This window comes from Archocentrus centrarchus, chromosome 19, assembly GCF_007364275.1.
Source record: "Archocentrus centrarchus isolate MPI-CPG fArcCen1 chromosome 19, fArcCen1, whole genome shotgun sequence".
Classification (NCBI taxonomy): Eukaryota; Metazoa; Chordata; class Actinopteri; order Cichliformes; family Cichlidae; genus Archocentrus; species Archocentrus centrarchus.
Window position 1 is genome coordinate 9,404,490 of NC_044364.1, and position 23,255 is coordinate 9,427,744.

General features: G+C 41.2%; 1 protein-coding gene across 2 annotated transcripts; it reads right to left on the reverse strand.

The window, feature by feature from the left end:
• Positions 1 to 5,913: 5,913 nt before the first annotated feature.
• On the reverse strand, positions 5,914 to 22,633 carry LOC115797927 (carnitine O-palmitoyltransferase 1, liver isoform). 2 transcript variants are annotated; one of them, XM_030754510.1, is made up of 19 exons: positions 22,506 to 22,633; positions 17,699 to 17,859; positions 16,801 to 16,940; positions 15,541 to 15,712; positions 15,191 to 15,292; positions 14,780 to 14,917; positions 14,541 to 14,618; positions 12,975 to 13,082; positions 11,762 to 11,846; positions 10,619 to 10,814; positions 10,356 to 10,544; positions 10,141 to 10,246; positions 9,944 to 10,060; positions 9,146 to 9,310; positions 8,114 to 8,242; positions 7,854 to 8,009; positions 7,653 to 7,766; positions 7,322 to 7,414; positions 5,914 to 7,135 (listed from the first exon to the last, which is right to left on the reverse strand). In XM_030754510.1, the coding sequence occupies exons 2-19, from the start codon at positions 17,837 to 17,839 to the stop codon at positions 7,010 to 7,012; spliced, it is 2,355 nt and encodes a 784-aa protein (XP_030610370.1). In that variant the 5' UTR covers positions 17,840 to 17,859; positions 22,506 to 22,633; the 3' UTR covers positions 5,914 to 7,009. The 2 variants fall into 2 exon arrangements, with proteins under 2 accessions (XP_030610370.1, XP_030610369.1); XM_030754509.1 differs by lacking the exon at positions 11,762 to 11,846 and adding an exon at positions 12,381 to 12,468.
• Between the last annotated feature and the right edge of the window lie 622 nt (positions 22,634 to 23,255).

A 23,255-nucleotide genomic window follows, 5' to 3' on the forward strand; every position in this document is an offset into this window, starting at 1 on the left:
ATGCACCCACTGTACAAGCAATTCAGAGGATAATCATCTACACGCTCTGTGGTCTTGTGTACCAGTTCAGAGATTTTGGCAGAGGATTTGTGAAGATCTATCCACATGGTTTAGCTGTCATATCCCAACTTCCCCCAGACTATGCATCTTAGGTGATGTCAGTGAATTAATTATGGAGTTAAATATATCACACATAGTTCTTACTGCCTTGTGCATCGCTAAGAAGATGATCCTCATGAACTGGAAGACAAAAAATAAACTATGTATTACTCAGTACAGAAATTTATTAGTAGATCATGTTAGTTTAGAGAGAATGTCTGCTTCTTCTAAAAACAAATTGGAGGAATTTGACTCTCTTTGGTTCCCACTGCTCAGCTCCATTACTTAGTGGGGGTGATGGGCTGCGGGCTCTGCTCCTGATGTGCTTTGTGGGGGGGTGGGGGGGGACTCCGGGGGCCTGGGTAGCTGGTAGCCTCCTGGGGCTGGGGCCCTGGGGCGACCTTCTGGTGATGTCTGTGTGCCTGTCCTGGTTGATGGTGGTGGGGGCTTGGATGGTGCTGCCTTCGGTCCTGGGGTGTGGGCGGGGTGCTTGGGGGGGTGGTGCCGGCCCTCGGTCGGTTGGCTGGTCTTCCCTGTATGGCTTGGGGGCTGGGGTCTGGGGCCCCGGCACTGGGGCCGCGCCGGCTCCCGGTGGGCCCCCCCTGGCGCGGGGGGGGCCTCTGCTGTCCCGGCCGCGCCGCCGGGTGGGGTGGGTTGGCCTGACGTCGGGATGTCCGGTCTACGCTTTTGGGGCCCTGGGGTGCCTGCATTGCGGGGGGGTGGGGTGGGGGATGGGGCCGCGGTGGGGTGGTTGGGGGGGACTGGGCACTGCATTTCCATGCCCAGGCCAGTATGTCCTGTCGCCTGTTTGTATCTATTGTTGAGTGAATGGGCATCTAGGAGGAGCGGGCCGCCCTCTGCGGTGGGGGCAAGGGCGCCAACCTCGGGTGCTGCAGTGCTCCGGGATGCTGTCACCGCGGCCCTGGGCTCACCTCCCCCTGCCCTGTGCTGGGGTGTGGGAGGTCGGGGTGCCTATTGAGCCAGCGGACAGCTGGCTCTCTTCTTCCAGGATTTTTCCTGGTCATATGCCCCCCCCCCCCCCCCCTCCCCCTCCCCATACACAAACACACACACACACACACACAGAATACACATCACTCACAGATGTAGGATGGAGAGGCCACGTGGAGAGCTGCACCACCACTTGCCTCTCCGTTTTAATTGCACTTTAGTCATTATAACTCACAACACATACACACTTACACCCTGATACACATAGGACCTTTGGGGCAGGCATGTTACTCAGAGGTTGATGAGATGGGCCGCTGAGGTGGCCCCACTCGGATCCTCGTCACTGTCTGTCTCCAAATTTTATTTGCACTTTAGACATGGAGGGTTTTGGGGGGGCAGTGTGGGCAAGTGCTGACGACCAACAGTTGGCGCTTGTGGCATAACTGTCCCCTCAATTTTAACTGCACCCTATACACCTCATTCACTCACAAACATTAACACATAGACCTACAAGTTGGGGAGGAGGAGGGGTGGATGGGTCATCTTACACCCCGATTTCTTGCGTCTCGCCTGGGGTAGGGCTCGGGTGGTTCCTTGGGGACCGGGCTGGTGGCGTCCTGGGGTCGCTGTTGGCCCTGGGGTGGTTTCCACTTGCCCCGCCTTCAGAGGGTGGGTAGCTATGGATGAATGTGTGTCTTTGTGTATTTGTCACCGTCTCCGTGAGTATGGGTGGGTGAGTGAATGTGTATGTATGGCATATCTGTGTGTGGGTAAGTATGTATGGGCATGTATGAGTATCTGTGTATAAATGTGTACACGGGTGTCTGGGTGTGTTTGTATGTATGGCTGGACCTGGGTCTGGGCCTTGTGCCTTGCCTCCTGGCCGCTCCTTGCTGGTTGCCTCCTCCCCCCTACCCCCCTGGGATGGGGGTGCCTCGGGGTTCCTGGGTGGGGCTGGGTGTTCTGGCGTGGGTGCTGGCCTGCCCCCCTTGGGGGTGCGGAGCGGGGCTGCGTTGGCTTCTTCGGCGTGGGGGGGGGGCTCTGTGGAGGGTCGGGCGGTCCTTGGGTGCCGTGGGCCCGGGAGCCCTGCCGCCGGCCAGTGCAGGGGGCTGGCCGCTGGGGGGGGGCTGGCTTCTCATCGCCTTGGGTTCCCTGGAGCCCTCGCTCCTCGCCTGGGGGGGCTCCGTCTGAGACCACCCTCTCCCGTCTGCTGGGGTAGGTATGCGGTTGTCTTTGGACTGAGTGGCCGGGGGTCTTCCTGGCTCTTGGTGGGCTGCTGGTGGCCTGGGGTTCCGGGGGCTTTCCGTACCTGCCTCTGGCTTCTGATGGGTGGAGCTGCAGCGTTTTGCCCTCATTGGTAAGTACGTTCCATGACACAGACACAAACATGACACAGACACAAACGCCCACTCAATCACAACTCAACAAAATTGTTGGTGTGCGTAACATGCTTTGTTAGTTTTGTTTTTCACACACAAATTTATTTTTGCAAGTATTGATAGTATTTTTTTATATGTTAAAGTGATGAAGTATCTGATTAATAGACTTGTGCTCTTTCCCCTTTTTTTTTTTTTTTGCTCCCTTTCTCTCTCCCTTTTTCTTCTCTTTATTTTCCTCTTCTTCAGCCTGTCAGCTCTGGCTGTTACATAGTATGTGGAAAAATAACTCAGATAAATAAAATAAAGGGTTAAAACATCAACAAGAAGAGCCTATTGAGAACCTATAGAGCTCATCTTGAAATAGCAAATATGTTTGGCACAACAACGCATTCAGATCACAGTTCTGCTTGCAAGATCTACCAGACATGACAGGCTTAAAAAAAAAAAAAAAAAAAAAAAAAGAGTGAAATACTGCTATAAACTTTACAACATTTCCATGAAACAACATGGGGAGGTATAAATTTTTGAAATAGATGAACAAGCACAAGGAGACACGCAAATCCCAGTGTATACTGGGCCATTGGTCAGACAAATAACGATGGACTTTGTATATTGTACAATCACTCTCTCAAAGCGTTCGTGGACAGAGGTTGTACTGCTCATTCTCGCACACGCACAAACAGAGGGTTAATCAGGGAAAGTGGACAAAGCTGGGGAACAAGACAGACATGAATGGAATTGAGGCAATCATAGACTGGAACTAAAAATCAAAAGGACCAAAGGACACTGGCTAACAAAGTAAAACAGCAAATGACAAGTCAGCAAAACGATTTGGAAAGATCAGGAAATTCACAGAGATACAAACAGACATTGGAGAGGCTACAGCAATAAGACCAAAAACACCGGATACACCAACTAATAAACATAGATGTAAACTCAAAACCCCGGGAGCATGACAGTTAGTCCTGGTTTTTCTTTAGCTTTTCAGTTTATAAATCACATTTCATTCAGTCCACCTCTGGCAGTTTTGTATTTAGGTGCAGCCTGCCACTCAGCCTCTGAAAAAGGATCATTTTTAAGTCAAAAACTAACCCTTGATGCTGCCGTCTGTTTAGAGGTAGGCTAAACTCTATAAACTTGTGGAAAGTTTAATTTGCATGAAATAACACAGACAGGTATTTGTGCTCTATCAGAATATATTAACTTTTATTTTATCAGAAATATATAGTATTTTGGGTTATGAAATCCACAAGTATACTGATATGTTTGAGTCCTAACACTGTAGCTGTAACCTATTAAAACATCACCACAGTTAGACTGTTGTGATTGTCATTGTGAGCATTTTCTTAGCATGATGAAAAGCACTGCAGTATTTGAGGCTTTTTCGTTTTGGATCTCATGAAGGACATTATTCCATTTTGGGAACTGTAGAACCTTCAGCATATTAGAAATGACCACAAACTATAATTCAGAATCTCATGTCTCTGCTTCTTTGATTTCCCCTGTGAGTTTTCCACTTTTATTAAAAGTCCAATACTAAAGATTACCTCAAATTCATCTTCATGTTCAGGCAACAGCATTAAAACTAGCAGTGGCGTGTTGTTTTCTGCATATATTTGAATTTTTCCATGTAAAAATATTCACAGATGAGGGCTCCAGCTGGTTGTATGCTGATTTTCCAAAGAAAAATTGGATAGATGCCCAGAGTGACTGTCGACTGAGGAATAAAGACTTGGTCAGCTTGAGGAATCCGACTGAAAATCTGGCACTGCAGCAAATGATCAGTGACATTCACAATCGCACCTCGCTGTCCTTATTCTGGATCGGTTTGTTCAGAGATGAGTGGAAATGGTCAGACCAGAGCAACAGCTCCTTCAGATCCTGGGCCAGTGGTCAGCCAAATAATGATGGAGTCTGTTCATTGTACAATCCCTCTCTCAAAGGATTCATGGACAGAGGCTGTACTGACCCTAAACCATTTATCTGCCACAATGGTAAGCATATAGGTGATACATTTCTATTGACTTGATGATGTATTTAACAACCTGAGTGCTTACTTGATTTTATGTCTCACTTCTGCAGTAAGCAACTACAAGCAGAAAAGCATCAAATTTGTGAACGTGGAAATGAAGTCATCCTTGGACTTAAATGATCTCAGAGTGAGAGAGGCCATTTTGAAGCAGGTAAGTTGTCTGCTCTACTTTTTTAAAGCTCTGCTGCAAGACGTCATTTTCTCAGTACTTGTGGACTCAGGCAGTTCTAGTAGCAACATGATGTAACTAGCTCATTTAAGGTGTGACTTGTCAATGCAATTTTTTTTACTTTCCTACACAGATTCAATCAAAGTACCAGGATGCCAAGGTTCAATGGAGAGTCCAGCCTGATGGCAAAATTTTCCATAAGAAAAAGGTGAAGGAAATCAAGGACCCCTGTTAGAATACGACATAGAGGGGGACTGGTGCATGTGATAAATGATGTTTATTAAAAATCAATTATTGTTATAGTTGTATTACTCTGTGATCTCACAGCAACTGCTGGCTATAACCCTGGGAAGCAAAATTCAAGGCAACACACAAAGAACACAAACTTTCAAAATAAAACAGGAAGTGTGACAACAGAGAAAACACAGACATGAATGGAACTTGTCACATGAGGAAGGAACACCGAGGGAGGAACTAAACAAAAAAAGTACTGGGAACCGAGAACAAGAATAAATAAACTTAAGAGGAACATAATAGAAGAAACAATGTAGGCACAGAGCAAACCAGGAATCTCATGGAATATTTCAATCAACACCACTAGGAAGACCAAAAACGCTCAAATGCTGGGCAAACTGACCCAGGACCACAACAGATGTCATTGGCTATTTTTCAGCTGTTTCTTAATTACATCGTGGCATGATGTGTTGCTTTTTCAGACCTTTTAGCCTACTTTACTTTGTCAGACAGCATCTATTTAAGTGATGTCCTGATTCGGCAGGTCTGGCAGTAATCAGGCCTGGGTGTGGCTCAGCTTTGATGAGGGCATTTGATTAATCACAGTTAATTCATGATTTAACAAGGGCGGGACAATTACTTTTTCCACACAGCACCAGCTAGATTTGGATAGCTTTTTTTTCCTCTTAATAAATGAAATAATCTAAAACAGCATTTTATATTTACGTGGGTTACCTTTGTGTAATATTAAAATTTGTTTGATGATCTGAAACATGGAAATGTGACAAATCTGCAAAAAAGTAAGAAATCAGGAAGGGAACAAATACATTTTCACAACACTGTATGTGAGAAATATTGCTTGAACATAAAATTTCTTAGTGATATTACTTGAGGTAAGTGAGCAGGAGCTGGTGTTGAGAGTTGCACAGAACCATCCAGACACCTGGCAGGTTCTGTGCAACTCAAAAGCTTTTAAACCTGTGAGCCTGAACATTTCATCAGTGCACTGCTAAACTGAGGGATAACTGCTTCAAAACAACAAAAAGCACTTTTTTCTTTAAGAATATTTTTATTTCTCCTTGTAATATTGCATTAAAAAGGCTCACAATAACAATATAATAAGAGAAGCTGATCTGAAGTAAAAACCAAAGGCAACAGTAAGTGGAGAAAAACATCAATCTGTGTCACTGGTATCACACTTTACATCTAATCCAGATCTGACCTGCAGTGCTGCGTGTATAATTGCACATCATTTTCATAAATATAGCTTGCATTGTTATGGTGCTTTTAAACAGTGGTTAAAAATAAAATATAAAAAACATTTATGGCAGTTAAATAACCAGAATGTACTTCTTTTTTTTTTTTTTTTAAACTTTGTAAGTTTAACTTAGTGAATACAAACAAAGCCTCCATGGAAAAAATATGGCACTGGATATAACAAATGAATTTAAATGAGTCATGTATTTTCACTACATGTATAACCAGCCTGGCACTCTAAGCACAGCATTATAATTGTTTATGTAAAAAGCAGATTTACACACATCACATGAACACTGAGAAGTCACAGACTTCCACCATTTTTAAAATACCTGATGTCATTGTTACAGCAGTGTTGCATTCAGATGGTAAAAAAATGACACCTCAACAGTCCAGTTTTCTCTCCATACAATACTCCAAAAAAATCAAACTAACTTCCCAAACAGATCCAAATACAGAGGACAGTGGTATATTTACTTTAAATTTGTATTTAATTACTCCCTGCAATAAGGTGAAGTTAGGATCTTCTATCCTAACATTGAGAGGTACAACGTGTACTGGCCTCACTATAGTTTTCATTTCGAGATTTGGACTTTTCAAATTTTTGGACTATTAAAACTAAATTAAAACCAATAAACCACACTCAGTGGGCCCTTTCTCTCTCCATACACCCATCACACAGCTAATATAAAGACACAAATAATATGCATTTCAGTAAAAACATCAACTCCATTGTTATCAGTTTTCCACTAGAGCTGTCTCCTGACTATCATCTACCTGGCAATAAAATTCTCCCAATACATGAGGGACAAAAACCTGCTTTTCTTCACTTCATATTGTAATGCCTGCACATGTTCCCTTTATGCACCACTTTTTCTGATTGAGTATCTACTGTTCTTTCTTGACCTTGGGTCGGCTCTCTTCCGTTTTGTTGGGCTCTGTTTGGCTGGGGCTCAGCAGCTTTAGCAGGTCACGCAGGGCCTGTCTGATCCGATCACCAAACTTATGGGCATCCTTCATGGGAGACAAAGAGCACAGAATAAGGAGCTGCATGGAAGGGAAAAATCATTTGCATTGCATACCAAGAAAAAAAAAAAAGGAAAAAAAAAAAATCAGCCAAAAAAGTTTCATGTCATGTTATGTTAAAAAGTTGATACTGTTCTTTAGGCAGCATAGAATAAGTACTCTGATTAAACTCACAGTGTCTGGGCACGAGTGTTTGCACGAGATGTGGAAGTTAATCATGTTCTCTCCCAGAACACAGTAGGACACCCCATAGCCATCATCTGCCACCTGAAAGAGACATAAAAATACTTATTCTCACAAATGCCTTATCAGAAAAACCTTTAGTCTATGTGCAAGTCATCTGTTCATTAATGTAGATGTAACTGCATGGAATAAAATAAATGTATAATTATAAAGACAAATCTAGCAAAAGTATGTTCACTGTAGGCTTATTTCCTGTGTTTAGTTCTATAACTTTAACACTTTAAAGTCTGGAGGCACTGGAAACACTGGAGGCAATACTGACTGGTCCAAAGCCTCCTCCACAGGAGACATACTCCGGGTGGTTCACTAGGTCAAACAGCTCCACCTGCTGGATTGGAGTCTGACTTGTGGATAGCCTCCATGGCTCAGACAGGACCTGAAACACGCACAAGCCATCACATCAGTTTGTTAACATCACTGCAGTTTATGGTCTACTACACAAAAATACAATAAAGAAATAAACCTCTTTCAGGAAAGGAGACTCCACTCCGAGGTATTTGGACACCACGTAGAGGCAGAAGAGATGTCTATCGATGCCAGCTCCAGTCATAGCCATGCGATAAAGTAACTGGTGCTTTTCTGTGGCAGCTCGGAACAAACGTTTGCAGGCATCTGCTGCCTGATGGAGAATGATGTCGGTGACATGATTGCGTTGCGTATCCTGTATTGATAATCTAATTTAAGTTTCATAAAACAAATCAGGAGTTTTTTTCATGTTCTCACCTCCCCACCGTCCAGCGCTCGGATGAAGGCGGTACTCTCGTTGGTGCAGGAGCGAACAGTCTCGGTCCTGCCCTCCCTGAACAGACGGGTCATGGAGGCTTCATATGTCAAAAAGAAAGTCCCCCGCTCCTGCAACCACGCAAAGAAAAAAAAATTTCCAACTCAGGCACAACCGATTAAGCCGAACAATTGTACATATTTAAATGTTCCACGTTGCCGGTTTTGAGCTCAGTTTCTAACAGTATGTTTTGGAGTCTGTACTTTTAAATTAAATTGGAATGGCTGCAGCACTCCCCCACCCCACCCCGCACCACCCTACGTCTATGTTAAAAGCCACAACAAACAACCTATGAGGAAGCAAAAGATTACATGTTTTGCATTTACTTTCTATCAGAGGAGTCTGGTGGCTTTGATGAAGAGGGCAGCTTCAATTCCCCAGTTCAATTCAATTTCAGCTTAACCTGAAACATCTTTAAATACAGACTACAGTTGAACTGATAGAGACTTTTGTTAGCCAAAACATGTTTTTTTGTTGACTGTCCAAAGCAGTACTTTTAGTACCTGTGTGAGCAGCGTGCTGTCATACTCAGCTTAGCATTAAAGGGAGCAGTGAGATACCCATTTCATGTTGCCAGGGGTCTGGAAGGACCTGGCAGTAAGCAACTTCATACTTTACACCTCAAAGTTCATAAAAATCTCATAACGGTGGATTTTCAGGGTATGGGACCTTTAAGTATGTATTACATGTTAGAATTCAAAACATCTCAGTTTAAAAGCAGCCTTGGAGCTTCACAGTTACACATCCACTTTGTTTGAGCAGCTGGGACTGATGTAGATGATGCATGTACATTCTCTTATACTACAGCTGAAGGTCATTGTTTTACTTTTGTAATGACTTCTTGTTCCCCTATCCAAAGTGGTTGTTCCAGAGCCAAAACAACAGCGAGGCCGCCCTTATTGCAGTATAGAATTACACCAGTTATTAGCTAAGTGCATGTGTACACATCAGTTTTGCATCAGTGGAACACTCACCCTGAAGTAGGCCAACTGAAGAGCCATTTGAATGAAGGCGTCTGGACTGACTCGACACTTCTTGACTTTTCCTTTGCCAAATTCTTGGAAGGAGAAAACATGGAAGTCAACGTCATCAGCCAGCGCACGGGCCACAGCCAGAGACTGAGTGATCTGCTCTTCACACTGGCACAGACACATTGAAAACAACAAACATCAGTCAAGATCAAGATATCTATAATCACTGCACCGTGGATAAAAATGGGGTATTACTAACGCAACAGGTCAGGCAGAAATAAGAATATCCATTTTTTAACCAATAAAAGTGTCATGGAATCAATGCCTTTACTTGGGCCCATTTGCAACTAGGAAGTCCTGTTAGTACAATGAATGGGGGTACTTAAAAACTTAAACCTTAGCCAAAAAGTGTGTATGTAAATTGCAAGTTGTGTATTATATGTATTATATATATACACACACACACACGTGTTTTTTATCAGTATGCCAGCAAAACAAAAAGTCACTGTTCCTGGCCAATTCAAAGTAAAATAGTAACATATTGTTCTTACATTTTGCTTGCATGTAAAATACTGCTATTACTACTAATCACACTATAATGATCACAGCGTATGTATGTTTGTTCCCTCTCCTCCTAGACGAGTGGACAGATCTTGTAAACATTGCCTGGGGGCTGTGAGTGTCAGCATCTGGATGTACATGTGGCGTATACAAATATGTTATACATTATTAGTTTGCTAGTAGTAATAGTATTACTAATAATACTGCTAGCTGCTTGTTGACTTTAAATAGATAACTAACTTCTGGAGGGATTTCCCAACTGAGCTTCACTGGTCGTGGCAGAGACGAATCCACGTCTCCTTTACAGTGACCTTCTGCATTGTAACCCAGCTGGAAACTGTCAGTGGCAAGAGTGTACTGGAAACACACAACAATTTGAAGTTATAGCTTCTTGGAGTGAAATGACAACACTCTAATTTTATTTTCATATTCCTTACCTCCCACACGTGTGCCAGCACCGGTGCATCAGCCCATGAGTGCTCTGCATTGACGCCCATTTTTCCATTCTTGTAGTAAATAACAGTGAAGGACTTGTCAAACCACCTGCATGACCACCAAGTTAATTACTGATCACTATAGGGAAAATTCCAACAAAATAAATGCAGAACTTAATTCCAAGTTCACAAGACAGTGACTCTTAGTGTAAAAATACCTGTCATAACATTTCCCATGCAACAAGGACTTGGCGTAGCGGTCTAAACTAGATGCCGGGTCGTCTCCCAACATGCCCTGTTCTTCATCATCAAGGGTCACGAAGAACGCGGCTCTCTCAATGCAGTCCAGAGAACGTTTATTGACCCCACTGCTGAAATACTTCGTCCTGGCCTTAGCCCAGGGAATTCTGGTGATTTTAGAGGATTACATTAGCATTACAGTGTGCTATAAGTTGCAGGTGATGTAAACAGTCAAACTGACCTGTCTCCAGCAGTCAGGGCCCCAAGTTTGGCCTCCCCTTTGGAAGGAGGTGAAGGGTCATCTAGGATCCTCTGAATCTGGAATTCAATCTCCCTTGGAGACAGGAGTCTGCCTGCCTGGTACACCTTGAGACGAAAGTAGCGCCCTTTGTGGTATACCGCTATATAGTCACTGTCCTGCCAATGCTGCACAGTATCTTTGGATGTAAAAGAAAAAAAAAACATGGTAAAAGATAAAGTGGACAAGTTTTATTAACTGAATGCTTGTGGTGTGAAATGGTGTGCAATTTAGTGAAGATAATGAGGTGGGATGTGAGAATGCTGATGGCGGGAAGGTGCAATAAAAAACGTCAGGGAAATATATATATATAAGATGATGCACTTAACTTATGTTGCCTTGTGTTAATAGGAGTGGGTTTTTTCCCCTTATAAAATGAATGCATTTTATATATTTTATGGTTATTTTTTTCACATTCCTTTTATTTATGTGAAGCACTGTATTCATGTTTTTGTTTTGTCTTGTTTTGGTTTGACAAATTCTGCCCTTCATTCAGTTTTGGTTGAGATGCCAGCACACTGGCTCAGCAACATGCACTTGTCTGTAGTTGTGTGTGTTTTGTAACACTGTTTTTCTTTAATTAAAATTGCCTAACACTGTAAGATAGATAAATTCACAACAACCCAACACACCCTTCTGAATTTATGAATAATTCAAGACTTGTCCAGTGTAAAAAAAATGCATCTGGTGTGAGAAGGCCAGGATGTTGCCATAAGCATCTAACCGCACTCTATATTGTCCTAAAATATAGGCACACATGGCACATTAAATTCAAGTCAAGTGTAGGATAAAGCACAACTTCACTGATTAGATTTAACCTAGGCTAAGCTGTGACTGAGAACACCTGAATAAATGAGGGCAAATTCTATTGCTTGAGTGAAGTTGCAGTGTGTATGTGTGTGTGTGATCTGTAATTTGAAATAAATGACAGAGTGATCATCATATAGCATGTTGCATATGCAGGGATTACTGCATATGAAACAGGAATTCATCTAAAATTTGAATTGCTAATTACACACGTTATTTTTTCTGAATTTAGAGACCTAAAACAATTTGGGGCCAGTTGAGTAAGAATATAAATACTACCTGTCAATGTTCCAGGGATTCGACAAGTGTCAAACATCCGCTCAAACTGATAGGAACAGCAAGGAACTGCAGACCTCAGCAACCACTGAGCAGGATAAGGGAAGTATGGGCCAAAGCAAGAACAGTACAGGAAAGAAAGAGAGGAAACAAAGGTTGACAGAAAGAGGTGTTGGCGTGAAGTAGAAAAAGAGGCAGGTGAAGAGAAAAAGGAAAGATGACAAAAACAAAATGTGTGGACAGGGGGGGAAAAAAGACATTAGTTTAAGAAAGTGTCTTTCCAGAAACCCAGACAGACCTGAGATGAAACCAGAAGGCAAGAGGAGATAGATGAGAGATGACAGGATGAGCTGTTCAGCAGGCACATAGTGACTCAATGAATCTGAGATGCCTTGCTTGAACCACACACACAGACACGCACACATACTGACACAATTTTCTATTCCGTGCTTAAACTCTGGAGGCTTCAGACACCTTCAGTATGCCTCATCACTGAAGGGGTGGAGTGTTAGCAAGGCTTGCTATAAAGTCAGAAACTGAAGCAGGTTTTCTCGTTAACTGCTTGCATTCAGACATTTCAAACATCAGTGCTGTTGGCATGTGCACAGCTCAATGTCTTTACCGGTCTCCTCTCCAGCAATGCGTGTAGTGTTGAATATCCTCTCACACTGAGCTGCACACAGAGGAATGACAGTGCCTGGTATACGACTCTGGGAAAACGGAAAGAAGACAAAGGCGAGGGCACGGGGAGAAAAACAGAAGAAAGCCATGGAAGAAATGCAGGGTCAAGGAAAAAAGGGGAGGATTTTTTTTTGAAGAGTGAGAGGAAAACAGGAAGGTAAATAAAGAAAAATCAAGCAAGCAAAGGAGAGATTGAAAAGGGTACAAAAGGAAGGATTGACAAATGAGCATGGTATGAGAACACAAGGGAAATGTCTTTGCAAAACCATATAAAATAAAATAAATGGAGATACAAGGTACACAAGCACTGATGGATAGATGAATGAAAGAATGAATGCTACACAATCACACCACATGCTGATGGCCTCATGTGTCCACTGTATTCTACACATTTTATAATACACTGAAGTTAAAAAAAAAATTCAAATATGAGACATCCAATTAACAAGTCATCTGGTGCCTTTGCACAGAGACAAGAAAAATGAATGTTCTCATATATATGTAGAAGCAGGGGTGGACTGCTGGCTTAACTCACTGGTTTAAGCTCTTCTTTGTTGAGTTTACGGCGGTAAAGGAAGAATGAATGGATGTTGTTGCCTGCCCTAGCTGCCTGGATGGGAGTTGGAGTCACATACAAGAAGTCCTGAGGAGAAAATGAACAGATACAGAAAGTAAGGATCATCCAAACAAAACGATCCCTGAGTAAATCTGGGATTAAAAGGTCAGAGGTTTGAGCTTGTGGAGAGGTTTACATTAGAAATACTGATTTGCTGGCACCATGCCCTGATGACAACAAAGAGAAATATGAGGACAAACTTGAAGTCATAGTTAAAAAAAACACATACAACCTATCCATTTATGGCAAAAGTTTCTAGGTCTGAAACGTGACACCAACACGGCCTCCAGCAGGTAATACCTGTGGTGGCAAAAAGACTTGTGGTCATTCGCAGTTTCAAAACACCAAGATGGCGCCAGTCAAAATGCTCATTGTGATGCTTCAAAACAAGATTCCACAAAGCAGTGATATCACATTGAGTGCATCAATCTTTTGTACTATCATCCTAAAAAGTGACACTGCTAAACTGTCATACAAGGCTACTAGAGTAAATACCAGATACTGTGTCCTTTCCCAAAAGACATAGTTAAGAGAAAAGCAGAAAAATCACATTTTACTGAGTAGCTCCTACAAATCCATGTAGGTGACCAGCTGTACAAGTTTTGTTGAGATGAATAAAATCAAGCACCTAGCCATGAAGTCTTCCTTTAGAAACACTTGTGAAAGAATTGGTCATTTTAGGAAGCTCACTAAGTTCACTGTAATAGGATGACAGCTGTAAGTGGTATTACTGCAAAGTGCAAGCGTTTGGGAACCAGAACAACTCAGCCACAAAGCAGCGGCAGGGTCCCCGAGTGCAGGAAAGTCTGCCTCTGACTCAATATCTGCAGAGTTCCAAACCTACTCTGGCATTAATATCAGCACAAAAATCGTGCACCGGGAGCCTCATGGTGTGGGTTTCCATGGCCAAGCAGATCCTGTAGGTGTAATGTGTAGGTGACCCAGTACTTACTTAACATATTGTTTACATTTAAACAAAGAGTGCTCATCTTTATTTAACTGAACTGCGATATTATGTATGTGTTATGTGTACATTGTTGACCTTATGTATGCATTACGAGTACATTTACATAGTAAATACATTTTGCTAAACAATTTTTAGTGCTGTGGGACTTTGGGGGGGGGGTCCCTGGACTGTGTTGTCATGCATATCTGTAAATAAGTAAGAACAACAAATATGTTTTTATTATTCATTTGTTTAGTGTTCATGAACAACTGTTTTTGTCCTCTTACATGATAATTTAATATACACGTCTGTGTTTTCATGCATGAGCCATGCAAAGAAGTTCCGCACAGGCCTGGCAAAAACCGACTGTAGGGCAGATTTTTGCTAGTATCCTTAAATACCTTAAAAGGCCCAGAAAATTTTAAATCAACTCTGTTGGCATGCTTAAAGTGCCAACTTGCATTAAATCCATAGTTAGATTACCCTCTGGTGAACCAGAAATATCTCAGAGAACACAGAATACAGAAAGATTTTCTTACCATGCCATAGTAGTTACTGTTGACCATGATTGGGCCTCGACCCCGTAGGTAGACGTATTCCTCCCACCAGTCACTAACCTAAAAGGACATTTAAAAAAGTCTCTGCATATTCACACAAGCTAAATAATTAAAACTAGAAAGCCTCAATAGGATATACATTGTTAATGGAATTTGAAATTTCCTTTAAAACAGCTTTGCTTTAGCCACACCTCACCAGAGCATTACGACCAACCACTTACATAGTTTGAAGCCCAGAGAGCTTTGAGCTTGAGGTACCACTGCAGACGGTTACCAAGGCTGCTCTCAAACTCTGCGGCCAGCTTGGTCATGCGTTCATAGTCTTTATCATCCATCAGCGGGCGTACTGATTCCAAGTACTAAATAAATGAGGTAAAGCAATAAAAAAAAAAAAGGTGATGTGAACATATCTTCAGTCATTACAATCACATCTAATTCTGTTGATACAAAATTATTTTTTCATTCTTCCATCTCCCTTCGCTCAGTGTGGATTAATAAAGGCCTTGTATTTTTACTAAATTCTCAACTAGCTAAAAAAACGAAAACACATGATGAATGTGATAAAAGATCCATCTGTTTTATGGTCAGTGATCAGCATGTTGCCATTTCCTCTGCTTCATGTGACATCTCACCCTCTTGACTGTATCCTTGATGGTGGGCACAGGGAGATTTGGCAATGAACCCTGATAGCTGTAGAGCAGAGGCTTTCTGCCAGAAAAGATTCGCACCAGTGCCTGGCATAGACACACAAGCAGAGACACACTTGAAATGTGAAAGCACATCACACCTATAAGAAACACCTATAAACTCTAAGCAAAGCTGTAAATAGCAAAAGTTTTGGATTCTAATGCATAAAAAACTGCATATAACCACGTTATGATTGAGGAACACCTGAGGTTTTACAAGATCCACAACCAGGTGGACAATGGAAGGTAGTTATGTCACACTGGAAATTGGATAAGGTGAGAAAAAAAACACTGACCACCCAGATTTTGGTGGTGGTGGACATCTTGCCATGCTGCTCAAACATCCAGCGGTGGTAGGAGAGGAGCTGCTTGAGGCACAGGCGCATAGTGAAGATGAGCATTAACCATAGCATGGTGCTGAAAAGCACTGCTGACACCACTGCCTGGCACTGTGTACTCATGGACTGGCTGGAAATGATGTGAGAACAGAAAAAAGATAAAATAAGACAAACAGAAGATGGATGAACAAGACTGGGGTAATAGATAATACAAAATCTTCAGATGCTGCAATGATGAAAGAAGACAGAGATGTTTGATATTAAAGACAAAAGCTAGCTGGTTTAGAACATCAAACTACCTCGAAACAAACTAATTTGTCCCATTTCTGTCCTTCCAAATCAGTCCTACACTTTAAAGAGTACAAAAATGTGATATTTCTGGAGAGAAAAGCAGGGAAATAAAAGAGGGAAGACTATCAAGATGGGAAAAAACAAATGGAGAAAAAAGTTATTACAAGAGAAAGTGGGGTAGGAAGAACTGGAAGGGGTAATAACTACTCAGAGCACACATTAGAAGTCCTGTGCATTCAGTGTGCTGGAGGAAGGTTTCAAGAAGTTAATTTTGATTTCAAAATAATTGACTTTGGAGATCTGGCAAAGCTACACTGTGCAACATACGAATGTGGAGAATAATGATACTGGCAGCAAAAATGTGTTGAAACCAGGTCTCGACTATTTCATTCACACTAAGATCTCATATTGATGTCTTTCAGTGTTTTTCCTGGCTACAGGTTCCACCAATTGTTTTAACCACTGTTTAAGTGGGGTTTAACTTGAATTAGCATAAAATACATTTTTGTTCAGAAAATGCATAGACTTTCTGTTAAGTAAGGTGACGCAATCTCATTACCTTAATTATACGCAGACAAATCGCACTTAGTTGTGTAGTGACCTCACCAAAGGTTCATTCTGGGCCATAAAAAAAAACTAAATTTGGGTTTTTGGCTGTGCCATGTCATGACATAAACAGAATAGTCTCAAATTTATACTTTTATTCATGTGCACGATTTTTTCAAATGTATAAAAGCAAGTGTGCCATATCTGGTTGTCATTTTTTAATCAAATCACAGTAAAAGTAAAGCATTTGTGCTGCCTATTCAACAACAAATAAGTAAACTGATCTCTTTGTGAGTGCCAGGGAAAGAAAACAGAGAGTGTCTGGTGAATCAAAATGTTCATTTGGATCTCTCACTGTTTAAAAGGAGTCATGAGATGTACCTGACTGGCAGGTGCTCCTGTATCTTGGCTATGAGTCCCATGGATGGGTCAGAGCGAGTGTACATAGTAGCCAGGATTGCTATGACCACAAAAAGCCAGGATGAAGGACTAGCAGGGTATACCCCTGTTATCACACTGTTCTGGAAAAGTGAGAGAAAAATGTTATTCTTCATTTGCAATCAGTTCACTGGCATGCACGACAAAAATTCATTTATAATTAAGGTATTAGATTATATAAATGTTCAACTCTGAATGGCTAAATTACAGCCACCTCAGTTTCAGACCTGATTTACTGAACAAATTACCAGTAATTTAAGTCTGAAGAAGGTGGGTGCCCAACACAGTGTGAAATGCTAACACATCAAACGTGACTTTAATAATTATTCATAGTGCTTCTGAAAAAGAATGATCAAAGTGAAGATTAAGCGTTAAACACCAAATTATGAAGTGTGTGCAGTAATGTGTTGCAGTCATTGCTGACAATAAAGCCAACACAAAAAAAAAAACCCTCACTCAGAGGAAAACTAAAAATAACTATTATACTAACAATAAATATATTAGTTATGATCATTCACAATTTTCAACAATTTAAAAAATATACCTTGAAGATAAAAATTAAAACTATTAGTTACTACATGTGTTGCATTCAGTCTATGCCAGTTAAAGTTATTTTATTTGTAATTTTGTAACAGTACAGGAAAACTGATTTAAAGGTTAGTTTTAAAGGAACATTTCCCCAAAAAAGGCATGTTTGGAGATCTGAAAGCCACTTTAACATTTGGCTGTGGCTCAGATGCATGTGCTACCATATTGATACAAGGAAGAGCTGTAATACCAAAAGACGAAGACCAACACTAAAAATGTTATACGGGCAACAAACAAGAGAGAGTCACGATACCTTAACTCTGATGATACGCTTCTTCCAAGAGCGCACGCCAGAGAGGTAGATCTCAGTGAGAGCCTGGTGGGACAGCTGCAGATCAATGCCATCTGGGGTAACAGTGAACTGAAAAGCTACTGCCTGGTGGGCTTCTGCCATGATTACTGTGCACAATGAACCTGAAGTGAGGACAGAGCAAAAGAGAGAGAAAGGTTTTCCTTAAACAGCAACTTAGGAAAGTCATCCATCCACCAAAAGGCATGTGGGAACTGATTGTTTAGACGCAATAATACATTTGGAAAATTACTGACCTCAGGCGAAAGCAGAAATCAGGCACAAGTATTCAACACTCTTAGTGCCAACTTCAAAAACTGGCCACACAGAACACAAACCTGTTCAAATATTGGAGATTTCCAGATAAGCAGGTTCAGTGAAACTTTCTGTTAACTCTGGGATGATGTGCTTTTCCATTTCAGAGAGAGCCAACTAAAAACTGCACTAATAGAAATGCCTATCATAGTCAGCATATAGTGCTGGTGATTATGCGAATGTGTGAATGAGTCCAAATTATCAATGCAAGAAAAGCAATAGTGCAAACTTTGTGACTCATTTTACTACTTTTTTTTTTTTTAAGGTAAAGGTCATGGTCCACACATGTATTCATATTTTTGCGCCACTAAATTCAAATGAGGGCTCCCAGCTCTGTAATGCAATGGGGACTCCTGGTATTAGAACTCTATTGATGACGTTTTCTGGCAGCCTAATTCAGAGTAAACATCCTCAGAGTTGATTACAAAAAGTCTCATCGACTTTTCTGACCCTGGGTTTTCTGTTAATCAACTCGATGTACAAGGTTAGGCTGAGAAACAACACTGACATATTACACACCTCAGAAATAATCAAATCCAGCTACAGATAACAGTTATAACTAAGGTGGTTCTCATCTTCCTTTGCTAATCCAGGTTTTCTTCCTTGGGCTCAGGGGCTCACCCATAAAAGAGGGCATATAATGCACAAAATAGACTGACTGAGTGCCAACGACTTAGCACATGAGAACGAGGTCATGGAGGATTATGAATTATATTAAAATTTTATCACAAGAAAAAGCAACATTGGTGCTGCAAGTAAGGCAAGAGTGACACGCTGGAAGAAAATAGTCTGGCTAATCATGCTAATTTGCAAATAAACATAACATATTTTACCACTTTACTGCACAGCTTTGATCGTTGACATTATCACCTTATGGATTTGCACGAAAATACACTCATAGTGAATAAAAACCACTGCTCCCTTATTGACAAGGGAGTGACCACAGCAGGTAGTGCTGCATGTTTGGTTTGGCACATTTCTACAGTGCATGCTCTTCCTGAAGCAACCCCCAAAGGATCCTCCTGGAATTGAACCAAGACTTTTCACTTGTTAGGTAAGGTGAGTGTAAACCACTACACTATTATAGAAATTCTACATGCATAATGAATATCACTAGGAGAATGTATGAAAATGTGGCACTTTTTCTGAAAATTTTAATCCACAACTCTGAACAGATGCTGTTCAGCATTACCAAGCTCATCTAGCCAGGTTAAAAGACCTAAATGAGGCATTATCTTTGTTAACAGTAACAAATTACATTTTCTGCCAGATAAATATTAGATCAACTGATGACAGGTCCTTGACTATGAGATTTAGCTATCCAAGGGCAGATTACAGCAAAGAAGACATTTATAAGCACATCTCCACTGCTTCTTTCTTTAACATGAACCGACCCACTTAACACAAAAAAATGAAAAGAGACTGCAGCAGTATCCTTTATACGGCATGAACTGTGATTATATTTCTTATGTGTAACTTGGTTACAGCAGCTGCTAGGCCCTAAAGGTGGTAGCGAATGAAGTGAAGATGATTCATCAAACTGAAGATAAGTTGCAAAATGTGTGCATTTATGCCCAGCTGAACACATCCATCATGTGCATTTAAGCATTTTTAAGAGATGTTCAAAATAACTCCTTTCAAATGCAAAGTTAGCTTGAAATTGATTTGATGTTTGATGGGGAAGCACTGACTGGCTGCTGATGCTACTGGATATTTTTAAAGCAATTACTGATTCTCTTCACAAAGGGAATTGATTTTCCTCCACAAAAAGGCTATGGATAATGCCCTGAGGTATACTGACTGTGACACTGGGATGCACCCCTGTGGAAGCTACGCCTACTGTGTCTGAAAAAAAATGGGAACACGTGATTTTCTCACCATCACTAGGCCCCAGTGAGGTAATGATCTTTATGTCACATCTGGAATATCTGCCAGACTGTCAAACACTGTGAAGCAGATGTGCACCCTTGTTATTTCAGGTCCCTTTTGACAGTGCCAACAAAGGCACAGCACACCTGCCGGGGTCACGTCTAAGGCATATGGAATAAAGGAGCCTCTTTATGAAATGCAGGTCCCTTTAGATTTGAAATTTGAAAATCTATAGCTCTTTAACTAGACTAAAAGTTTTGAGAGCTTAATCTGTACTCAGGTGTGCAGTAATGCTTTCAATTCCTACTATCAGATGCTGATGCAGCTTAACAATGATATTTTGATCAACTTAAAGATATGGTATCATTTATACAAATAACAGATCAGGGGAATAATGAGCTACGATAAGATAGCTTGATTTATCTATGAACTAAACCAAAAAAAAAGAATAGACATTTGTAAAGATACCAGGCAGAAAACCTGCAGATCAGCATTAGACACAGCAGGAAGAAAAGACAGAAAAAGCAGAAGTAGGCAGGCCTAGTGAAAATTAGGTAAAAGGTCAACACCCCTGAGGCATTTACACAGCAACAACGTGGAAGCAAAATGCATTACGCTTGTATAAGCTTAGGAATCCCCATTGCACAGACCTGAGACACATATTTCAAGTTGCAAAAATGAAGGTTGTTGCTCCAGTTGCTCATTAACTTTGAGCACAGTGGCAAACTTGTGCTCTGAGAACAACTAGAAGAGTCCCTGGATTCTCAGTGTTTCAGCAAGCGTCTCTTATCTCAGATTATCTTGACTAAACATTTCCTGTCTATTTGATGAGTAACGAGAAATAACTGTACGTTACACCACTCGTCACCACTAATGAACATGACAGCATGCCATGTTGGCTTTAATCTTGGTGTATTTGTATAGTGACTACATGAGGTGAAAATTAAAATTAAAATGTAATCATCACTACGTGCACATTGTTGAGGAATAGCACTACAAATTTGTATAGAGGTACACAAATATCCAGCAGAGCCAATCAGCCAAGGTTCTGTGCTGGATGTGCTCACATGCTCATTTAGACATTATTAAATCAAACAGAGCTGATCTGGATATAAAGTCTGACACTGTTAAAGGGACCAACGTAATCCAGCTCAATTATCACTCATGTTAGAGACATGTGCACATGCATTTCATAAAACTAAGGGCTTCTTTTGCATGGCACTGAACAGGAGTGGCCCTCCAATCTCATTGTACATCCTGTATAATGACAATATAAAGGCATTCTATTCTATTCTATTCTTGTTGCATTAACAGTAGTCTCTCACAAGCCTGACGTCCCCAGCCAAGAGAAACCAGTCATCTTTTAAATGGTTTGGTGCTCTGAGATCAGATGGGATTCATGAGTGAATCCACAAAAAAAAAAAAAAAAAAATCAATCAGTGCCTCCCACCTGAGCCCCTCAGAATCAGCTCCTTTCACTTGTACAATGGCTTTAGTATATTTAATGAGGCCATGAAATATATGACATGACTAGAAGATGAGCCTGGTATCAAAATGAAGGTAAAGGTGGGACACTTAAAAAAGTTTGCCCAAAATGCAGTTTTTGTTGTTTACTCCAGTGAACTATAAGAATACAGATAAAGCATCCAGGGTACCAATAATTGTTTCTGTTACTTTATGTCACAGAAATTAAATTGGTGGAGCTTTGCTACTGGAAACAATGATAAATCCCATGATACTGAAGCTCAGAGTTTTAGAAAAATCATGCTGAACAAAAATAAAATTTTAGCTTTAGATTGTGACGTGTGTTAAATTTAGTTGGAGGACAAATTTTTTATTACCTGTAGAATAACTCACTGGAAAAACTACTAAAAACTACATCTTTGTTTTGTAACTATAATGTCATCCACAAAGGAGGAAATGTGAGGGCGCATAATTGTTAAATTCAGATTATGAACTTGACCCTAAGTTCATCAGAGCCACTGCGGTTTCCAGATATGACTGAGCAGATGCGTGCGTGACAAGCAGAAAACTTAAGACTGGAAGCAGCTCGTTTTCAAACTCGGTATGGGAACATAAAAACACTCTGCCATAGATGTGTGATATATTTTCACGATAACAAGTTAACAAATGAAGCGAATAACTTTTGCGATAACAATCTGGCGCAGAGAAGGATCGGAAATTGCGTTATTAAAGCTGCCTAACACTTTAAATAAGCATGACAATAACAAAAAGACACGTCCTGTTTAAACACAAAGTAAAATCCAATTTAGCAGCAGTAACAGTAAAAATAACCATTATGCGTCTTTAATTATTGAATTTATTCCTAAAAGCTTTCCGTTAGTATTAGCTATAACCGCAGTAAGGCAGGTGGTGACGGTTAGAGCCAGCTTGCGTTTTGCCCAACTGCAGCAGGTTTGAAAATTAACATTAGCCGTTGCTAATGCCTGCTAGCAGTGCACCCAGCCCTTCATGGAGTTGTGGACACACGAACGGCTGCTGATAGTGCATGTTGTAACAATGTAACAGTGCCGTTTATCTCTTTATTGCAACACATTAAAACACTGCCAAATGCTTGTTAGCATACCTGTTCCTGTTAACGGTTGTAAAAAATTCCAGATTTCTCAGAGAAAGCAGGAACGGACAGCTAACTTCCGACGTCGTACAGGCACCCGGTGACTGCCGCTGTAACGTCGGCCGAACCTCCTCCTCCTCTTCGCGCGGGTGTACTACACTGATGCTGATGCTACCTTCAGGGACTGTGGTAAATTTATGTAGTAACGCCCAGACTGCCTGAGCAACAAGACAAAGATGTGGAAACCTTTGGCCACGGTCTAAAAAATTTAGCGTGCATGAATTTTCGTGAAAATTTAACATTCTCTCGTTAACATTAGCAGGTGCTTGTGGAATATTTTGAATCACTTGGCGCAGCTTTTTTTAAGCTGCGTTTGCGTAAGTCAGTGAGGTATTCTTGTATGCATTTAGGGGGCTGAAAGACGTCTGTTGATTAAATTTTTCTGGAGCCTATCTACCTATAGGGGGAGAGGCAGGGTACACCCTGGACAGTTCACCGGCCTAAGACAAATTGCCCTAGGCAATTTAGAATAATCGATTAACCCAATCCCACAATTGCATGTCTTTAGACTGTGGGAGGAAAGCGCACAAATGCGGGGAGAACATGCAGACGCCACACAAAGGTCTTGGCCAAGGTGGAGTCGAACCAGGACCTTCTTGCTGTGAGGCAACAGTGCTAACCACCAGGATACCAATGAATGTATTAGAAAAAAACATAATTTTTTTTTTACTGAATAGAAAAAACAACTAATTTAAAGTGCCG

What these genes read in the sequence shown, in the direction of transcription:
- LOC115797927 (XM_030754509.1), bottom strand. Translation starts at nt 17,839, where the DNA reads ATGGCAGAAGCCCACCAGGCAGTAGCTTTTCAGTTCACTGTTACCCCA. An exon ending in ACAAAGAAGAGCTTAAACCA is followed by an intron (nt 12,469 to 12,974) that starts GTGAGTTAAGCC and finishes CCGTTTTCCCAG; the next exon opens with AGTCGTATACCAGGCACTGT. An exon ending in GCCCTGACTGCTGGAGACAG is followed by an intron (nt 10,545 to 10,618) that starts GTCAGTTTGACT and finishes TAAAATCACCAG; the next exon opens with AATTCCCTGGGCTAAGGCCA.